At 44.5% G+C, this 21,329-nt stretch overlaps 1 protein-coding gene across 3 annotated transcripts; it reads left to right on the forward strand.

Moving 5' to 3' along the window:
• The first annotated feature begins 9,982 nt into the window (after positions 1–9,982).
• Positions 9,983–21,051, forward strand: LOC102429785 (leukocyte elastase inhibitor-like). Of its 3 annotated transcripts, XM_014448549.2 has the most exons (8): positions 10,088–10,108; positions 10,650–10,723; positions 11,293–11,467; positions 13,690–13,827; positions 14,351–14,468; positions 18,278–18,420; positions 18,507–18,674; positions 20,116–21,051. In XM_014448549.2, the coding sequence occupies exons 3-8, from the start codon at positions 11,300–11,302 to the stop codon at positions 20,521–20,523; spliced, it is 1,143 nt and encodes a 380-aa protein (XP_014304035.1). In that variant the 5' UTR covers positions 10,088–10,108; positions 10,650–10,723; positions 11,293–11,299; the 3' UTR covers positions 20,524–21,051. The 3 variants fall into 3 exon arrangements, with proteins under 3 accessions (XP_006106648.1, XP_014304036.1, XP_014304035.1); XM_006106586.3 differs by lacking the exon at positions 10,650–10,723 and having other exon boundaries at positions 9,983–10,108; XM_014448550.2 differs by lacking the exon at positions 10,650–10,723 and having other exon boundaries at positions 10,086–10,108; positions 11,273–11,467.
• Positions 21,052–21,329: the final 278 nt, after the last annotated feature.

Raw genomic sequence — 21,329 nt, forward strand, 5'->3', positions numbered from 1 at the left:
TTCATTTGGTGAAACATGGCAAGTGACTCTAATCTATCTATATAATAGAGGAATATGTAAAATAGCAGGATGCTGTAACATCACGAGCAAACAGCAGGGACATCAGGCCGCCCCCCCTGCCCCGTGGTGCTTGATGGGGGACCTCGGGCCGTGCCCCCCACACCCACCCCAGTTCCAGGCCTGGGGACCTCAGGCCATGCCCCCAGCTTGAGAGGGCTTGACAGGGGACCTTAGGCTGTGCCCCCCGCCCTGGTGCCAGGCCGGGGGACCTGAGGCTGTTCTCTCCACCTGGTGGGGCTTGTCTGGTGCCAGGATGGGGGACCTGAGGTTTTGCTCTCAGCCTGGAGTAGCTTGACAGGGGGTGGGGTGGCTGAGTCTGGGTCTTATCCAAGGGGGGTGGGGCCCACCGGTCTGGGTCTCTTCTGTTTTCGAAGTGCGTGCGGTGATGGGCGGGAATTTGACTCTAGGTCCCGCAGCATGCCCCAGACTCTGACAGGAGGGAGATTTTCATATACATTTTGCTAATTTTCTTTCATCTCTGACACTTCTATTATAGAGAAAGGGCAAATATCAATATTAAAATATTTCCTCTAATTAATTCCCTTTTAGTGTGCACAAATTTTCTGCATGGGGCCACTAGTACTTATATAACAAGGTAAAAGGCCAAGAATATCCAAGACAATATTGAAGAATCAGATGAAAGGACATACTTAATAGAATAACAACTTATTCTAAAGCTGTGGAAATAAGATAAACTGGGTTCTTGTGCAAAGATGGTTAGAAATGGAACAAAACAGAGAGCCCAGGTATATGAACCCTGCTTTATGATAAGCATCATCCCAGTTTGCTCAAAACAGCCTGTTTAAGTCTCTTGTTCTACTGCAATAATTAGCAATGTCCTCTTTTACTCTCAAAATCTAATCAATTTGAATAATAAATCCTATGGCCATCATATTTCTGACAAATGTGGTACTTCAAAGTTGGAAGTGAAGGGAGGAAATTTTCAATAAATTGTTCTGGAACCTTTGGGAACCATATGAAAAAATGTTAAAGTTGATTTTTGCATTAAACCAATCAGATGGACAGTAGACTTAATTGTGAAAGCAAAACAGTAAGCTTTTAGAAGAAAATATAAAAATACTAGTGACCAGGTGCATGAAATTCGTGCACATTAAAAGGGAATTAATTAGAGGAAACATTTTAATACTGCTCTTTGCTCTTTCTCTATAATAGAAATGTTAGAGATGAAAGAAAATTAGTAAAATGTATATGAAAATCTTCTTCCTGTCAGAGTCTGGGGCGTGCCACGGGAACCAGAGTCAAGTCCCTGCCCACCCACATGAGCCTCGAAATCATTTTCGACCCAGACCCCGCTGGCCCCACCCTCATTGGGCTAGATCCAGACCGGGCCAGCCCCACCCCTGTCAAGCCCTTCTGGGTGGGAGATGCAGTCTCAGGTCGCCTGTCCCAGCGCCAGGGCGGGGGGTGCACCTTGAGGTCCCCTATCATGCCTGCCAGGAGGGTGCGTAGTCTCAGGTCCCCCAGCCCAGGGTGGGGTGCACAGCCTGAGGATCCCCAGCCCAGGCAGGGCAGAAGGCATACCTTGAGGTCCCCGTCAAGCTCTGCCGGGCGGGGGGCACAGCCTGAGGTCCCCTGCCCTGAACCGGGTTCGGGGTGCGCCTTGAGGTTCCCCATCAAGCCCCATGGGCTGGGGGCCCGGCCTGAGGTCCCCAGTCAAGCTCCGCCAGGCGGGGAGCGTGCCCTCAGTTCCACACAACCTGGCGCTGGGGAGTGGGGTACGGCCTTAGGCCCCTGGCCCAGTGCCAGGGCTGGGGGGCTGCCTGAGGTCCACCAGCCCAGTGCTGGGGTGGGGGTTGCTGCCTGAGGTCCCATGTCAAGCCCCACCAGACAGGGGCGCAGCCTCAGGTCTCCTATCCCGGCCCAGTGTCACACAGCCTCAGGTCCCTGCTCATTGCTCTTTAAGGATCATTACAGGAACTCAGCCTCCACTGTGTATGCAGCCATCTTGTGTTATGGAATCCCTACCTCTGCTGTGGGCACAACCATCTTGACTGCCATTCTAGAGCATTTCCCACTTTGTTATTTCCCAGGTGTGAAACCTGAGACAAAAGATACCTACTAAAAAGGGCTCAAATTAGAAAACAACAACAAAAGGAGCAAACAAGTGAGGAGCAGAGCAGAGCTGTCTACCTACAGGGAGAGGGCTGCCTGGCCCTTGCAGCTGTGCTCACTTCACAGAGTGCTGTGTCACAATAAAGCTTCCTTCTTCACTGCACTCAAGTTAGGGATTCCTGTTGGCGTTGTCTTGGCACCAATGCCCGACAGTTGACACAGGCTACCACTAAAATATACATATGGCAGGCAACTAGACTGTGTGTAGTCACAGTTTGGGAGAACTGGTTTCCAAATATTTTCAGAATTTTTATACCAAAACACTGCCTTAGGTTACCTACTAGGTGTACCAGTTGATAATGCAGATTTTTTTCAATAGATGGCGTTACACATATGTTGATATATAAGCAATTTGATATGTATGCTGTTTTGTTGTATTGACAGCAAGCTTCAAAACTTCATATGTCAAATTTGCTGAAGGTGTTAACATCATAGATATTTTTAAGGTTAAAAATATCCAATTTCGTACCCCCAAAAAAGAGCATTTGCGGGAAATTTTAATTCATTACTTTATTTTGAAGAAAAAGTTATCCTACACTTTGGAAAGCTTATGGTGAACATGTTCCATCTCAAGATACTTGTGAACACTGCTTTAAATGCTTTAAAAGTGGTGGTTTCTATATGAAAGAAAAGAACATCTAGGTCAACCAAAAAAGTTTGAAGACCAACAATTGCAAAAATCATTGGATGAAGATGCGTATCAATCTCAAAAACAACTTGCAAAAAGATTAAACATTGCTCAGCAAACAATGTCTGATCGTTCACAAGCAATGGCAAAGATTTTAAAGGAAGGAAAATGGGTGCCACATCAACTGAACGAAAGACAAATGGAAAACCGAAAAGTCATCAGTAAAAGGTTGCTTCAATGGCACGAAAGAAAGTCTTTTTTGCATCGAATTGTGACTGGCAATGAAAAGTGGATTTATTTTGAGATTCCCAAATGCACAAAATCATGGCTTGATCCAGGTCAACCGTCAACATGGACTGCAAGGACAAATCACTTAGGAAAGAAGACAATGCTCTGCCTTTGGTGGGATCAGGAAGGTGTGGTGTATTATGAGCTTCTAAAACCAGGTGAAACCATTAATACTGATCGCTACCAACAACAAATAATCAATTCGAACCACGCTTTGATCGTGAAACGACCAGAATGGGCCAGAAGACATGGCAAAGTAATTTGCTTCATGATAACGCACCATCACACACTTCAAAACCAGTTAAAGACACGTTAAAAGATGGTGCCTGGGGAGTATTAACCCACCCGCCATTTTCACCAGAACTTGCTCCTTCAGATTACCACTTGTTCTAATCAATGTCACATGCACTTTCTGAGCAGCACTTCAAAACATACGAAGAAGTAGAAAATTGGGTGTCTGAATGGTTTGCCTCAAAACAAGACTAGTTCTATTGGGATGGTATCCACAAATTACCTGAAAGATGGGGAAAATGTGTAGCTATCGATGGACATTACTTTGAGTTAAGCACTGTTGATGTTTCTCTTCAAATTAACGTGTTTTCTTTGATTACAAAATCCTCATTATTAACTGGTACAGATCCCTAGAAATCGGAAGCATTTGACACCACACCACATGGAACCTGGGAAGCACCCAGTCTGCCAGGAGGCACGCAGGGGTGAAGGTAAAGCCTTCTGGAATTCTTACAAGAAGGAATGGGCAAGGCATGATAGGTACACTAGGTTTAAATTAGACAGTTTAAATAATTTGGGGGCTGTGACTTGGCTACAAAAGCAGCCTCAGGTTTTAACCAGTTTGCCTCAGTGGATAGAGCATTGGCCTGCAGACTGAAGGGTCCCAGGTTTGATCTGGTCAAGGGCACATGACCAGGTTGTGGGCTCAACTCCCAGTAGGCAGCCGATCCATGATTCTCTCTTATCATTCATGGTTCTATCTCTCTCTCCCTCTCCCTTCCTCTCTGAAATCAATAAACATATATTTTTTTAAAAAGCAGTCTCTAGTGGTTTGGCAACTGTGCGGGGGTAGTTTTGAGTAGAGGGACCATTGGCTTGGCCTGTCAGAGTTTGATAAAGGAGATATTTGAGAGTGTGGTCACTGAATTTATATCAAAGGTACACGCACTGGGGCATCAGGGGACCATTCGCTATCTCCGGGAAATAGCACTGGTAGAAGCACTCTCTCCAGGATCAAGGCCCCAACTACCAGAGCATGGAGAACACAGAAAATAAGAAAAACAGTCAGTACAATCCCTCTTGCTCTCCAAAGAGAACTCTCCCCTGACTTCAAACCCTATAGCAGGGGTGGGCAACCCCTGGCAGGCATGCCAAACATGGCACGCCAGTAACTTTTGCTGGCACGAGAAACCCTCTCTTATAATCTTCCATTTACAATTGTGAATCATTGTTCTTAGTGATGAATTTTGTTAAGTCTCATAATACAAGTAGCCTGATGGATGAAAGTAGTAGCTCGTGCATATCTCTGAAGGTCACAAAATATAAACCTGATGTAAAATCTTTGTCATCAGTGATGCAGCAGCAAAAGTCCCACTGATAATATCAAACGGAGTCATAAAGTTTTCTGTCGGACTATCAGTGTACATGTATACATTAAAAAATAAATGTAGGTGGGGGAGACCAAGATGGCGGCATAGGTAAACACCGGAGATTGCTGCCGCAAACAACCACTTCAAAAATACAACTAAAAGACGGAATGGGCATCACCCAGAACCACAGGAAGGCTGGCTGAGGAGAGACTCTTCAACTAGAAGGATAGAGAACAGCATACCAAGGCTCAGAGGAGGCGCAGTGTGGAAAATACAAAGGTGTGGAGGTGCGCACGCAAAGCGGGCTGGTGGCTGAGGGCGCGGTTGTCGTTTTCAATCAGGAGGGAGTCTCAGACTCTGAGCTCCAGATCTGGGCGAGTCTCTAGGGACTCAGACTCAAAGGGGAGAGGCGGGATTGTCTGGCATCAGTTGGAACGTGAGGGCAGCTTTCTCTCCGAGGTTTGCAGTGGTTGCTGGGGTTCTGAGAAGCAGAGCCTCTGGGAACGGGACTGAGAGCAGCCCTAACTGTTCCCTCCGCCCGCCCTGTTGATCCCGTGTGACCCACCCCGCCCAAGCCCTGTGCAGAGCCATTTGCTGGATAGCCTCAGGCAAAGGCTAGATTAGCACCTCTCCAGAGGACAGAAGTTTTCCCACTGCAGATACAGGTGATTCTCACAGCCAGTCGGCCTGGTGGTCAAATCCCTCTAGTATTAACTACAACAATCAAGGCTTAACTAGAACAAGACTGCCCACAAAGACCACAAGGGGGTGCACCAAGAAAGCATAAAAAATGCGGAGACAAAAAAAATGACAGAAATGGAGGACATAGAGCTAAAAAACGCAATTTTGAGGGCTTGCAATAATGTGCTAGAAGCTACCAATAAACTTGATGAGAGCCTCACGAAATCTAATGAGACCCTCGATGCTGTGATAAAGAACCAACTAGAAATTAAGCTTACACGGACTGAAATAAAGAATATTATACAGACACCCAATAGCAAAACAGAGGAGCACAAGAATCAAGTCAAAGATTTGAAATGTGAAGAAGCAAAAAACACCCAACCGGAAAAGCAAAATGAAAAAAGAATCCGAAAATACGAAGATAGTGTAAGGAGCCTCTGGGACAGCTTCAAGCGCACCAACATCAGAATTATAGGGGTGCCAGAAGATGAGAGACAGCAAGATATTGAAAACCTATTTGAAGAAATAATGGCAGAAAACTTCCCCCACCTGGTGAAAGAAATGGACTTACAGGTCCAAGAAGCGCAGAGAACCCCAAACAAAAGGAATCCAAAGAGGACCACACCAAGACACATCATAATTAAAATGCCAAGAGCAAGAGACAAAGAGAGAATCTTAAAAGCAGCAAGAGAAAGAGACTCAATTACCTACAAGGGAATACCCATACGACTGTTAGCTGATTTCTCAACAGAAACTTTGCAGGCCAGAAGGGAATGGCAAGAAATATTCAAAGTGATGAATACCAAGAACCTACAACCAAGATTACTTTATCCAGCAAAGCTATCATTCAGAATTGAAGATCAGATAAAGAGCTTCACAGATAAGGAAAAGCTAAAGGAGTTCATCACCACTAAACCAGTATTATACGAAATGCTGAAAGGTATCCTTTAAGAAGAGGAAGAAGAAGAAAAAGGTAAAGATACAAATTATGGACAACAAATATGCATCTATCAACAAGTGAATCTAAGAATCAAGTGAATAAATAATCTGATGTACAGAATGAACTGGTGATTATAATGAATCAGGGACATAGAAAGGGAATGGACTGACTATTCTTGGGGGGGAAAGGGGAGTGGGAGATTCGGGAAGAGACTGGACAAAAATCGTGCACCTATGGATGAGGACTGTGGGTGGGGAGTGAGAACGGAGGGTGGGGCGGAAACTGGGAGGAGGGGAGTTATGGGGGGGAAAAAAAGAGGAACAAATGTAATCTGAACAATAAAGATTTAATTTAAAAAAAAAGAAAATGAAATAAATAAATAAATGTATTTTTCATCATCATATACTGTGTTTTTGTTGTTCAAATGAATTTTATTATTTCTTCAAGGTTCTTCACATTTCTTAAGAGATATCAAGTAGACGTAACATGTTCTCCAAAAATTAAGGTTGGCACACAGAAGAATTTTGAGTCAGAGATTTTACTGGTTTTGGCACGCACTCACAATAAGGTTGCCCACCTCTGCCCTATAGGTTAGTTCTGCCTGTTTTTGAACTTTCTATAACCAAACCACACAGCTTTCTATGTCTGTTCTTTCATTCAACAGTGCAGCTGTGAGATGCAGCTGTGTTGCTGTGAATTGCTGTAGTTTGCTCATTTTTATTATTGTATATTATTCTTCTGTATTTATTAGTCTGTTCTTCTACTGATGGGCATTTATGTGGTTTCCAAATGTGGGTCTAATACACAGCACGTTGCTATGCACATTCCTGTACATGTCTGCAGGTGCACGTGCTCACACACATTTCACTCTGGGGGGACATTCATGGATGGGAGCTCGGGTAAGCATGTGCTCATTTGGTAGATATACCAAACACCGTACCTTCCTGAGTGTGTAAGTATCTCTGAGCTTTGATTTTGGCCATTTATATTTTAAATTAACAAGGAGAACACTCCAATGTTATTTGACAGAGCAGTTACTTTGCCTCCACACTAGAGAGTAAATGTATTGATTGATTGATGTATAATGATCAATTTTCTCTGAACCTTATATACAGTATACACATTGACTTAGGAAATGGCTTTGTTTTCTATTTATCCAGATTGCTAACTCCAGGTAAGCACAAATACAACATGGCAGGAGAAAAAATAAAATTCAGAATACTTTTTCTTCAACTATTGTGTCTCAGATTTTAATTTAACAACTTCTTGGAGCAGCCTCTCTTTCCTGACTTTCTCACATTGACCTCTTTGAAGAAGCCAGTGAGTGGTGCTCTGGTTCTGTGAGAAATGGTGCAGAGCTTACCAGATCTGATCAAACCACTTGAATTTAGCAATAAGTGGCTTTCAATAAGTGTTGGTTTCTTTATTTAATAAACTGTAAATCAGTCTAAAATCTTCATTATTAAACTCTTCTTGCTTTTTAAAAAAATCTATGGAGAAAATTTTTGTCACTCACTATTGGACCTTCCTAGACCCTTTTCATGATAAACAAGTTCTCAGAGTAAATAACAAACAAACAAAAATCTACAATCCCTTTCACACTATATTATCCATACTAACACACACACACACACACACACACACACACACACACACAAAATAGGGCTTTTTCTTTGTTGCTCTTTCATGTTGAGATTTGTAAGAAAACAGGGGACAAGTTCAATGAATGCAGAATTATTTCAGACCCTCAACCACTATAAATTTTGAAGTTACATTCCCAGACATTTAAAGTGGGAAACAAACAAACGACCCACAGAAATAGTGGTGTTGCCATCACTGTGAGAAGAATATGGGCTAAATTCATTTTGGTTTTAAAGATAGTGTGGACGAAAGGGGCCACATGCTGACCTGACAAGCTCAGGAGAGGCCTGCATGGCTGTTTTGCAGACTCGGAGACCTAAAGTAACCACAAAGGATGGTTTGAAATTAAACCTTAACTAAAAGCAGTTAAGGTGGGCAGTTACATCCTATGCTGATATCTTCACTGATAAGGTCAACCTTTACTGTAACTAAGCCTATCTGTCTTTTTGCATCTAAGATAACATATCCTTGAAATGTCTGGGTAACTTGTGACTTCTCTTTTTATGGAGCCCCTGGGGCACAACCAGGTGTGCAGGGTCCCAGGACAGATACCACAAATCCCTTCATCATCATGTTAATTGTTCCTGCACCCATCTAAGTATGTGTCCATCATTTTACTTTTTATCCTATCACAGAAGTTTCCACGCTTCGCTTAATCCCACCTCCTTAAATCTGTCACCAATGAATTTCATGTATAAATATGGATGTAACCCTGTCATTCTCCGGAGCACTATCTCAATTCATTGAGGTTCTGCTTCCCGTCATATGTCGACAGTTTGGCTCAAATAAACTCACAAAAATCTTTACAGGTTTCAATGGTTTTTTTACGTTGACAATAGTGACGTCAAGGTTGTTGTTTGGAACTGGGGAACCTGAGAAAGAAGATACCTACCGAAGACTCTTGGTGGCTAAATAGACTCAAATTTATAGGACAGACCCTTGCAGCCATTTCTATAGGAGGAGGGGAGCAGGGGGTGTGCGGGCTCACCAGGAGGGCACTTCAAGGAGAAGATTGCACTGAACTGCCTGCCTGCACTGTGTTCCTGCATCTGAGCCAGCCCTTAGAAAGGAGTCCCGAGAATATATTTCAGTCTTTAAGACTGAGGCTTTCCCCATTCAACTGGAACTGTGCACTTCTATCCTTATCAGCATTTTCACTAACCAATCAGAGCAGCTCCATTCTGACCAATCAGGACAGTGCTTTTTGGAGCAATGAAACTTTGAGGACTTGGAGTCGTCCTTTGCATGAGGATGGACCAATCAGAGACCAGGGGTAGGGACTTCTCTCTATTTAAGCCAGCTTCTTTCTGGCTCTGGGAGCACACTTTCTCTTTCCACTCAAGATTGTTTCCTGGAGAAACAGGAAGAGGGAGATGGGAATGGAGCAGGTGGAGCAGACCAGAGCAGAGCAGAGCTGGCTAGCCAGAGAGGGCCACCCTGCCATCTGCTGCTTCATGATAGTAACTGAGCTGTATCACAATTGAACTGTTTGCACTGAATAAAGTTTCCTTCTTCACTGCACCCAAATTGGGGATTCCTGGTGGCAATACACTGGCACCAATGACCATCAGCTGACAGGACTGTTTTATCTTATACTGGAGGTCCCTCCCAACCCCACAAAACAAAAACTAAAACTAAAACACAGAAAAACAAAACCAATTTTGAGTATATAAATGAGATTCAGAGGGGCTAGTTTGCCCTGTAAGAGGTGATACATTATGACAACTTAGTGATTCACACTTAGGCAAGAACTAGGCCATCAGGTCCTTGCCAGACATCTGAGTTCACCTAGACTCAAAAAGGTGCTCATCTCCTGAGTAATCCACCCTCATCTAGGATTCTACTGCCAGTGCCCAGACTCCTGCTGTGCCTGCCCTGCTGCCCCACCTATTCCTTCTGCAGCTCTGCCACAGCACCCTGCCCCCAGCCCCACCCTTCTCTCCCCCTAAACCCCACCCCTTTCCTCCTCCTGCAGGCCAATAGCTGCACCAACCTCAGGAATGTGTTTGCACTGCAGGCATCATCAGATCCTGAGCCCCTCCCAGGCTGCACCCATCTCAGGGACTATATAAGGGCTGTGCATGAGGCTGCAGCATCTTCAGATCCACAGCCCCTCCCAGGAGCAGCCAGCAAAGGGTGAGATCTGGGCACCAGGCCCATTAGGGAAGTGGGACTGAACCAGTGGGGCTGCCCAGGGCTGGGATTTGCCAACTGCCTACTTCTGGCTCCGCCCTGGCCATTAGTGGCCTGGGTACCTATAGCCCCTGCCCTTTCCCTGGGATGGTTGCCTGCACCTCTGGGATTGCTACCTACACTGCTCATCTGAGTGGGAGCAACACTGGAAAAATCCTCCACTCAACACCCTAATGCGAGGGGGGGTTGGCGAGAGGGCCAGCTGGCCTGTGATGAACTGGACTAATCCTTTGGTCTGAAGCCAGAACCAAGCCTTAGATCATAATATTTTTATTCCTTTCTCAACTTCCTGCCTCCCTAAGCAGTTTGTGACAGTTTTTAGGCAGCCCAGGGGGGTATAGCTTTTCAATGCTGAAGAGAGAGGGAGGGAAGAAGGGAGGGAGGGAGAAAGGGAGAAAGGGAGGGAGGGAGGGAGGGGAGGCCAATGTGATCCTAGAGGTTACTTTTCAATAACAACAGTGATAATTCAATGTATTACTGACAGGGAAGCAGCTAGCACCACTATTATTCTTCCTTGCCCATCTCTGTGGAAACAAGCTCTGAGAGGAGTCAGGATTGGTAAGCAGGCTTCTGAGCTGAGGTGGAAGGCCAGTCACCTGCACCTGAGGGGTGGGTGTCAGAGAGGATGCTTGTCCCCTGCTGCTGGTGGGCTGCACCCCGACCCTAACGCCTGTGCTGGGTTTTCAAACTCTCACATCCTATAGCAGCCTCAAGACTTGGGACACTTCACCTCTCTAAACATTAGCAACTGAATCTTGAAAATGAGGAAAATCTATCACTGTGCTGAAATTTGCTTTAATGCGGAGTAGCTAGCTATGATTTTCTAATAGAAAATTATCATTTCAGGTAAAGGGTGGGAAATGTGTGTGCTCCCCAGCTGAGTAGGAAAGGCCCAGTGCTGGCTGCTGAGTCTGCAAGTCAGAGCCCTCTCGGCTCTCTGGGTCCTGGTCCTGGGTCGCTGATGGATCCTTGTCCAGTTCCCACCTGTGTGCTCATGAGACAGTGCTCTTGCCCTCCTGGAAAAAGAAAAGGAAGTACAAGTTTCTGGGTGTTTCAGGGCGAGGAAGACGTGGAGAGATGTCGTTGCCATATTTGCTGGTGTGCTAGGCCTCTGTCCTGTGTTGTAGCCTCACCATGGAGCAGCTGAGCTTGGCCAACACCCGGTTCGCAGTGGACCTCTTCCGCACCCTGAAGGACAACAACCCCTCTGGGAACATCTTCATCTCCCCCATGAGCATTTCCTCAGCGCTGGCCATGGTCTTTCTGGGGGCCAGAGGCACAACCGAGGCACAGATGTCCAAGGTCAGCAGAAACTAACAAAAGGAGTCTGGGTTCCCTGCAAGTCCCTCCTAAAAAGCTGTGCCTTTGAGCTCTTACAGGGAGTTTTAAACACTGTGCTTGTGTGTTCCACATCTACACACGATGAGGCCAGACTTTCAGAAAAGCCCCAAGAGCAGTTCATTTATATGCAGGCTTTCAGTCATGATTGAGCTTTTACTGAGCACATACTATGTGCCAGGCACTGTTTTTTGTTTGGCTGAGGAAACTGTGGTGAAGAAAGCTATGAAAGCCCTAATTCTCTTGCCGTCTGCAAATCTTTGAAGGCATCTCCTCTCTCTTCAGATTTTTCAGTGTTTGCTTTGCATGTAACCCGCTACTCATTAATAGATGCCTGCAATGTAATGTTACCTTTCAGCACAAAATAACACAGGTTATGGAGGAAGTTGCCAGTGTTGCCTTTTTGAGGGAGCAGGAGATCATGCGGTTATATTATGGATACCTAGTCATGTGCCTGGAACAAGTGCCTGTGTGGGTAGGGGGGCCTGAAGCAGAGGAAAGAAATGAGGTATGGCCGCTGCAGGGACAGGGCCAAGCCCTGGGTGGTATGGCAGGTCCCTGTTACAGGGAGAAGAAGCAGTAATGCCTGGCCTTTCACCTGGCCTTCATGGGTGTGGGGTGCACCACTGTGCTGTGTGGTCTTTGCTGAATTCTGAGAGGGGAACTCCCGCTCTCCTTGAAGTAGGGGAAAGTTTACAAGGTGCCAGTTACTGGGGAATGTCCTGCTTTGGATTCAAGTTTATCCATCTGTTCTAGCTGCAAATAGTTTATTTGCACACTAGAGCCTGGTGCACAAAACTCGTGCACTGGGGGGTTGTGGGGTGGGGGTTGTCCCTCAACCCAGCCTGCATCCTCTCCAATCTGGGACCCCTCAGGGAATGTCCAAATCCTGAGTTAGGCCCAATCCCACAGGGACAATCCCTCTCACAATCGGAGACTGCTGCCTCCCAACCACTAGCCTTCTTTCCTGCCTGATTTCCTCTAACAGCTTCTGCCTCCCAGACTGATAAATTCCTAACTGCTTCCCAGCCAGCTTGATTACCACCCACTGCCCTCCCCTGTGGGCTCAATCGCCCCAACTGCACTCCTGTTCAGGCCTGGTCTCCCCGCAACTGCCCTCCCCTGCTGACCTGGTCGCCCTTAACTCCCCTCCGCTGCCAGTCATATCATTCCCAACTTCCCTCCCCTGCTGGCCAGTACGCCCCCAACTACCCTCCCTTGCAGGCCATATTGTGACCACATGAGCGTAGGAATCTTGTGACTACTTGGGTGTGGCCTACTTGTGCAAGGGCATGATGGCCAATTTGCATACTACCTCTTTATTATATTGAAATTTATGAAAATCCAATGGTCTTTACAGCTCCAGACATGAAAGCATTTTTATATTTCAAAAACAAACTTTTAATTTTATCCCCTGGTAATAATAGTTAGTTGTTTCCTGCAGGGCAAAGTCAGCTTCTATTTTGAGGTTTATCAGGGGACTGTATTACCTCAGCAAAAAGTCGTTTTAAGTTTTCTCCTGCTTTTCTATTAAAGCAGATCTATCATAGCAACTGTGCAAACATTCCGTATCTTGGTGTGTAACTGGACTTTCTATATTGTGTAGGTTTATTCTTTGTGTGTTGAAATAAGGATTCAGCCCAGGACTTATAAGACCAAAAAAGGATTCTTGATTTGTAACATGAAAATTAAACTTTTGCTGAATGTTGTTTTTATAGACGTTATTTATAAGTTACTGATGCTGATAGTATAGTTTAAAAACCCCTTCAATTCTGTAATAGCTTTGTGCTCCCACATAGAAGATGATTCTTAATTTTACTGTTTATTTCTGAGAACTTTCAGTAAAACTCTATTTGATACATAATTTATATATGAATATTCCAGTTATGATTTTCTCTGGAGAAAAAGCAGACTTAGATAAATATTTTACCTATTAACCACTTACATTCATGGGACTATAATTATAAAAAATGATATAAAAAGAGCTTCTAATGTCATTATGTCTCAAAAAGCTATAAATTTTAGATTTTCTATTCTTTTATTCTCCAATGAAAGTTTAATAAAGTATTGGGCTGGGAATTATTGATAATTAATAATAAAAGCATTAATTTAATTTGATAGAAGCAAATGTCAAGGAATCCGTTTCAAAATAAATGGCTATAGAAGGAATTTTTCCTCTATTTTAGACTCTTCACTTAGATGCTGTTAAAGAGATTCATTCAAGTTTTCAGAGTCTGAATGCTGATATCAACAAGCGTGGAGCTCCCTATGTTCTCAAACTTGCTAATAGGTTATACGGAGAGAAAACCTATGAGTTCCTCCCGGTGAGTACTTTACATTCACATGCTAAAACTGACTAAACAGTGCAGACATTTTCCAGCACAATCAAGTCACAGAACTCAGTTTTCATTTTTATATACATTCAGAAAAAAATACAGAATTTAAACAGATGGCAGTATCCCCATTAAGGATCTGATTTCATTTGATAATCTTCACAGGAAAAGACTGACCCTGGCTGTTTACTAAAGCAAGAGTGAATTCCATAATTCACTTCAAAGAACAACCAGTGTATACTTATTTATGAAAATGTTAGACAAAGATCAGAAAAGAATTGGTAAATTTTATGTGACACCAAAACTACTGAACTGTACACTTAAAATGTGTTATGTGTTTTGTGTTTTTTACCATAATGCAAAAAGTGTAAGGGTTAGAATTTTTCTGTTACAATGAAATTTATGTTTTTTAGGACAATTTCTATTGCTTTTGAGGATTTTAGAAATCCATTTCTGTATGTAGTAGGACTTATTTGTGTTTTGGGTTTATTTTACCATTTTTTGTCTTAAACAGGAGTTCTTAGCTTCAACCAAGGAAATGTATGGTGCTGAACTGGCCAGTGTAGATTTTCAGCGAGTCTCTGAAGATGCAAGAAAGGTGGTAAACGAGTGGGTCAAAGGGCAGACTGAAGGTAAGAGAGTGGGCCGAATGTAGGCATTCGTTACACACTGGCTCTTCTTTTCCTCCTTCCACTTTTCCAGCCTGCAGATGATTCCCTGCCCTTTTCCTCTGCCCTCATCCTTTTACTGGGGGTAAACTCTGCCAGTGCCCAGTGCCTGACAGCTCTTTTTAAAAAAATATATATTTTATTGATTTTTTACAGAGAGGAAGGGAGAGGGATAGAGAGTTAGAAACATCGATGAGAGAGAAACATCGATCAGCTGCCTCCTGCACTACCTCCTACTGGGGATGTGCCCCCAACCAAGGTACATGCCCTTGACCGGAATCGAACCTGGGACCTTTCAGTCCACAGGCTGATGCTCTATCCTCTGAGCCAAACCAGTTAGGGCATCCCAAACAGTTTTAAATGTGGAAATATTAGCTAGTTCAGGCTTTCACTGAAGTAGCAGTTAAATATTTTCCCCATAAATTCACAAAACCACATTTTAAAATTAAAAGTAACATTGAATGTAGGATAAAAAAGATAAAGCTTTGAGGAAAATCCATCCTGGCTCAGATTATGGAAAAGAATCTAATCTAATAAAAGACAAATAGCGTAATTAACTGTACCTCCAACACGCTTCCCATTGGCTAATCAGGGCAATATGCAAATTAACTGCCAAACAAGATGGCGGCCTGCAGCCAGGCAGCTGAAGCGAACAGGACCCTTGCTTGCTCCAGTGATGGAGGAAGCCAAGGTTCCCCGCCTGCCGCAGCCTGGCTCTGAGCTGCACTCTAAGAAACAATGTTGCAATTATAGAAGCTAAACAAACCCCAGATACATGCTTTCAGCAGCTGAGACCTCAGAGCTTGGCTGCAACAGTGTTTCAATTATAGAAGCCAAACAAACCTCAGATACCTGCTTTCAGCAGCTGAGGCCTCAAGCTGGAGCCGGCCTCAGAGCTAAAACCGGCTCTCAGCTCCAGTGACAGCCATAGAAGGTAAATAAATCCCAGAATAAAAAAAAAAGAAAACAAGGAGAGGTTAGGAGCTTCAGTTGCCCGCCAGCCTGAAAACGGCCCTCAGCCCCTCATCCAGGCTGGCCAGGCAATTCAGTGGGGACCCCCACCCTAAAGGGTGTGTTGCCAGCCTGAAAACAGCCATCAGCCCCTCACCCAGACTGGCCAGGCACCCCAGTGGGGACCCGACCCTGAAGGGGGTGTGACCAGCTGCAAACAGCCATCAGCCCCTCACCCAGGCTGGCCAGGCACCCAAGGGTATGCCCACCCTGATCTGGGACACCCTTCAGGGCAAACCAGGCGGCCCCCACCCGTACACTAGGCCTCTATCCTATATTGTAAAAGGGTAATACGCAACTGACCCTAACAGCAGAAAGACTAGGAATGACTGGTCACTATGACACACACTGACCACCAGGGGGCAGATGCTCAATTCAGGAGCTGCCCTCTGGTGGTCAGGGTGCTCCCACATCGGGGAGCTCTGCTCAGCCACAAGCCAGGCTGACGGTTGCCAGTACAGCGTTGGTGGTTGGAGCCTCTCCTGGCTCCTCAGCAGCGCTAAGGATGTCTGACTGCAGCTTAGGCCTGCTCCCTGCTGGCAAGAGAACATCCCTCGAGGGCTGCCGGGCTACCAGAGGGATGTCTTATTGCCATATTAGGCCCAATCCCCCGGGGAGCAGGCCTAAGCCAGAAAGTGGTCATCCCCCGAGAGGTCCCAGACTGCGAGAGGGCACAGGCCGGGCTGAGGGACCAGACCTGAGTGCACAAATTTTTGTGCACTGGGCCTCTAGTCCTATATAATAAAAGCCTAATATGCTAAGTGTCAGGTTATCTGGTAGGTTGTCTGTTCAGCCAATCAGAGGGCAATATACTAATGATATGCTAAGGCAACTCAACCGCTCGCTATGAGGTGCACTGTTCACCAGGGGGAAGACAGTTAACCAGTCAACCAGTTGCTATGATGTGCACTGACCACCAGGGGATAGACACTCCAACCAGTAGGTTAGCTTGCTGCTGGGGTGTGGCCAATCCGGACTGAGCGATAAGGGCCGGACATGTCCTGGCACTCTCCCACGGTCCCTTCCTGGCTGGCCAACCTCCCACATCACTCCTGGCCGCAATCATGCACCAGTGGGGTCCCTTGCCCTGGCCTACACCCTCTCACAATCTGGGACCACTCAGGGAATGTCAGAGAGCCACTCTAAGCCCTACCTTGCTCAACCCAGGAGCTTCCCCTTGGTGGTCAGTGCACTCCAACAGGGGGAATGCCACTCAGCCAGAAGCCAGGCTCAAAGCTGGCGAGCGCAGAAGTGGTAGCGGGAGCCTTTCCCGCCTCTCAGCAGTGATAGGGTTGTCTGACTGATGACTTAGGCCCATTCTGCACCGAAGGTCAGTGGTCCCTAAGCCACCAGTCAGACTTAACCCGAGGGCTCCCAGACTATGAGAGGATGCAGGCCAGGCTGAGGGTCCCCCTTCCCCCCCCCCCCACCGAGCGCACAAATTTCATGCACTGGAACTCTAGTCTATAATAATAAAAGCATAATATGTAATTAGACTGGACACCTTCTAGACGACCTTCAGGATGAAGCCGTGGTGGCGGAGGCTGAGCCCCTGGCACAAATTTCATGCATCGGGCCTCTAATATTCTCATACTTGTGACACAAACTGCTGTGGCCATAAGTATTTTGGCAAATGTCTTGTCCAAGCTGTCAGGGATGGCTCCATCTCATCTGTTTCTCCACCAACACCCTCTCTAACCTTGTGTACGTCTGAATCAATGCATCTACCCAACACCTGTCTCCCATCCAAGGCATTCTTCATGGCCATGCCGCAGTCACAAGGGAACTACTGTTTCAGAGGAGTAACTGTCTTAGCCTTCGGATATGTGTTAAATTTTTTTCTATGAGAGCAGCTTCCACTTGGAGGCTTTGAAGAAGTGACTTATTTAACAACAAGAAGCCCGGTGTATGAAATAGGTGCATGGGGTATGGTCCCTCAGCCTGGCCTGTACCTTCTTCAATTCAGGACCCCTCGATGGATATCTGACTGAGGGTTTAGGTGAGATCCCTGCAGCATTCTGACATGCTTCCTGCAATCTGGGACTACTGGCTCCTAACTGCTCACCTGCCTACTGGCCTGATTGCCCTAACTACTGTTCCCAGCCGCCTCATCTCCCTAACTGCTCTCCCCTGCCTGCCTGATCCCACTAAATGCTCTCCCTTGCCAGCTGGATTCAACTAACTGAACTCCCCTGCTGGCCTGATTCCCATAACTGCTGTGCCCTGCTGGCCTGAGCTCCCTAACTGCTCTCCCCTGCCGGCCTAATCCCCCTATCTTCCCCCAACCCCCCCGCCATCCTGAGCCCACTAACTGCTCTCTCCTTCTGTCCTGATCACCTAACTGCTCTCCTCTGCTTGCCTCATCACCACTAACTGCCTCTGCCTCAGCCCCACTACTATGGTTTTGTCCCAAAGAATGTACTCAAGGTCATCTGGAAGATATTCGGTCTGATTATTACCATTTTATTAATATAGATCGTTTTCATGAAAAAACATTTTTTATGCCTGCCAAAGAATAGCCATTCAGAAAAGAAGGCTCACTGTTTCTCATACAATGCAGAAAAGATTGTCCTATTTTTAGTTTTAAACCCTTTAGTTGGTTTATTTACGGTCAAAACACACTGGTACGGCTTCCCTAACTTAACACATTAATGGGTATTAAATAAAAAGTATGAATTTGAATTGCATTTCAATGCAGTTCAAGAATGGGATGCTAATATGTGAATTTTTTTAAAAAAAATAAACTTACTTTATTTCTTTAGGGAAAATTCCTGAATTGTTGGCTGCAGGCGTGGTTGATAATATGACCAAACTTGTGCTAGTCAATGCCATCTATTTCAAAGGAAACTGGGAGAAGATATTCCGTAAAGAGGCCACAACCGATACACCGTTCAGATTGAATAAGGTGAGGTGATGTAATTATAAAATTGCTCCTTGCTCTAAGAGAATGCAGATAATAATGTGAGTGACTTGGTTTTTTCAACTGTTTAGAAAGAAACAAAAACGGTGAAAATGATGTATCAGAAGAGCACATTTCCATTTGGCTACATCAAGGACCTTAAGTGCCGGGTGCTGGAGCTGCCTTACCAAGGCTGGGACCTCAGCATGGTCATCCTGCTGCCAGATGACATCGAGGATGAGGTCACGGGCCTGAAGAAGGTAACGGCACCCACTCTCATGCTTCATGTTTCCTTCTAACAGATCGGTTCAGACTGTGTGTGTGTTGTGTGGTAGTAGGTCATCAATGTTTGCTACTCTGAAGCCCTAAGATTACCTTTTCAGGGACGGTCAGTGAACAATTTTGGTGGGGACATAAGAGTCTATATTAAATGTAACATGTCAGTGGCAGCTCACAGGAATTTTCTTAAATAAACTTTAGGGAAAAGTGCAGGAAAACTAGAATTGTTTTATTGAAACAAATTTATTAAAATTAAAAACCTCAAAACATTTTACTAGGTAGCTTCACCTTGTACAATGAGATCCCATTATTACACTGCTCCTTCTCATCACAATTCATATAGATTGTGAATTAAATTTCTAACAGCTATGTGGTAGAAAAGACCCATATGACACATTAGCTTGAAAGCTAAGCCTATGTTCTCATATGAACTTTCTATGATGTTTCTATTTTATTTCAGTTAAAGGCAAAGACATTTCTTGTCAGGCTAGGACTAGGCAAAACTGTGAAGATTATGGTTTTTCTTTAGTGTCTCTAGCCTGCTGTGTGGTTTTTCTCTACCCTCTCCCTAACCAAACTTGTTATCAGGAAGAGGTCCAATATTAATTATTGACATGTATAAAGTACCTAATAAAATCAGAATGTTCCTTCTTTTAATTGTATTTTCATATTTGTCTCTTCTCTGATTTAAAGAGAAATTCTCCAGCCTCAAAAAAGAGATAATTTGCATCAGTAGAACAAGGGAATGATGGGTCCATTCTAGTCCAATAGTAGTAGTAATATGGTAATGATAATAGCTGACATTCTTGTGGCTCTTACTAGTACTGTGTGCCAAGTGCTTTGCATACATTAAATGATTTAATGCTCACAACAATGCTATAAGGTAGGTACTATTATTAACCCTCTCCCAATTTTAGATGAGGAACTAGTCCCTTTTCTTTTTTTACCCACAAGCTAAATCTATTAGAGATTACTTCAGCACAGTGAGTACACAAAAAACCACAGTGATCAGTAGGGTTCAGAATAGAAGAAATAGAAGAAAACTTTTTAATTTTGCGTTGCACCAATGAACCAGTTAAAATAATAACAGCCATCTTGGCCTACCACAGTAATCCAGTGTGGTAGGGGTTTAGCAAAGCCTGGGTGGATGGATGGTTGGGTGGGTGGATGGATGGGTAGTTGAAGCCTCTGATGTCCAAAGTCCCTGTTACTTGGGCCCTTGATGGCTTGGACCACAGCTCTGATCTATTCTCACCAATTGCTGAAAAGCAATGAAATCCTACAAATGGAATCTATTTTGGCAAAAAACATAAAGGAAACTGATTAGGAACTGATAACATGAATCCATTCATGTAAATAATGTGAATAGCCTTGCTTACGTGAAATAGTTCTCACCTCTTCTTTTGCCCTTTCTCATTTCAGATCGAAGAACAATTGACTCTGGAAAAACTGCATGAGTGGACCAAACCTATGAATCTCAGATCCTTTGAAGTCAACGTGCACCTGCCCAGGTTCAAGCTGGAAGAGAGCTACAACCTCAACTCTCACCTGACCAGTCTGGGTATAGAGGATCTCTTTAATAGCAAGGCTGATCTGTGTGGCATGTCAAGAGACAGAGGTCTTTTTATATCAAAAATTATCCACAAGTCTTTTGTGGAAGTTAACGAGGTGGGCACAGAGGCAGCAGCTGCCACAGCCCTAATTTTAAAGGGTTGCTCGCTTATGCCAGAAACTGTTGAAAATTTTGTGGCCGACCATCCATTCATTTTTTTCATTCGACACAATCCCTCAACTAACATCCTGTTCTTAGGCAGACTTTCTTCCCCTTAGAAACCCAAGGTCGAGCTCAGAGCTGTATCACTGGCCCTTTCAAAATATATGAAAATTATATATCTTCTACAATAAATCTATCACCCCCCCAAAAATCTGTAACTTCCTTTGTAATGTCCGCTCTGTTGGCTGTTGACACCAATTAACTTTGGCAGAGGTATCTATTTTCCTTTCTTTATATTGCAAAATTGAGTGATTGCTTTTGAATGCATCAATCAGATATGTAGACTCTTGACAGTGTAGTAAACTAAGAAACTGCTATACTCTCTTGAAAGCCATGAGAAAAATTATAGAACTGTAATTCGTTTCACAGATAGACTTCTGGAAGCTATGACAGAGAGACAGTCATTGTTGAAGGGAGGCTTAAAAACAGATATTCAATTGAAATATAGGAGAGCAGCCCAATTAAGGGTTGGATTATGAAGATAAATTTGCCTTGGCCCGTGTTTCTGACCCTTTGTTCTACAAGATTAGTCTTCTATTATAGTACCTCTGACTTAAAACGATTAAAGAGCTTATTATCCTTTATCTACCTGGTTTGTAGTTTGTGTGGGATCACAAGGAGTGAAGAAGTAAGTGTCTTGCCTTAAAAGATGCCATGAAACTACAACAGAGAAGTGAAGTAGGAGAGACTGTTAAGCTAGGTTGGGGTGCAAAGATCACACTGTTACCAGCTTCTTGTGTGTTTTCTGATAAGCGCTCTTGATTTCCATCATCTAGTCCACATAGTGACAGCAATGGGATGGCTTTATGCAATGCTGGATGGGGGAGGGGCTCTGTGATCAATATAAATCTTAGTCAAATGC

The sequence above is a fragment of the Myotis lucifugus genome, unplaced genomic scaffold (genome assembly GCF_000147115.1).
Source record: "Myotis lucifugus unplaced genomic scaffold, Myoluc2.0 scaffold_859, whole genome shotgun sequence".
NCBI lineage: Eukaryota > Metazoa > Chordata > Mammalia > Chiroptera > Vespertilionidae > Myotis > Myotis lucifugus.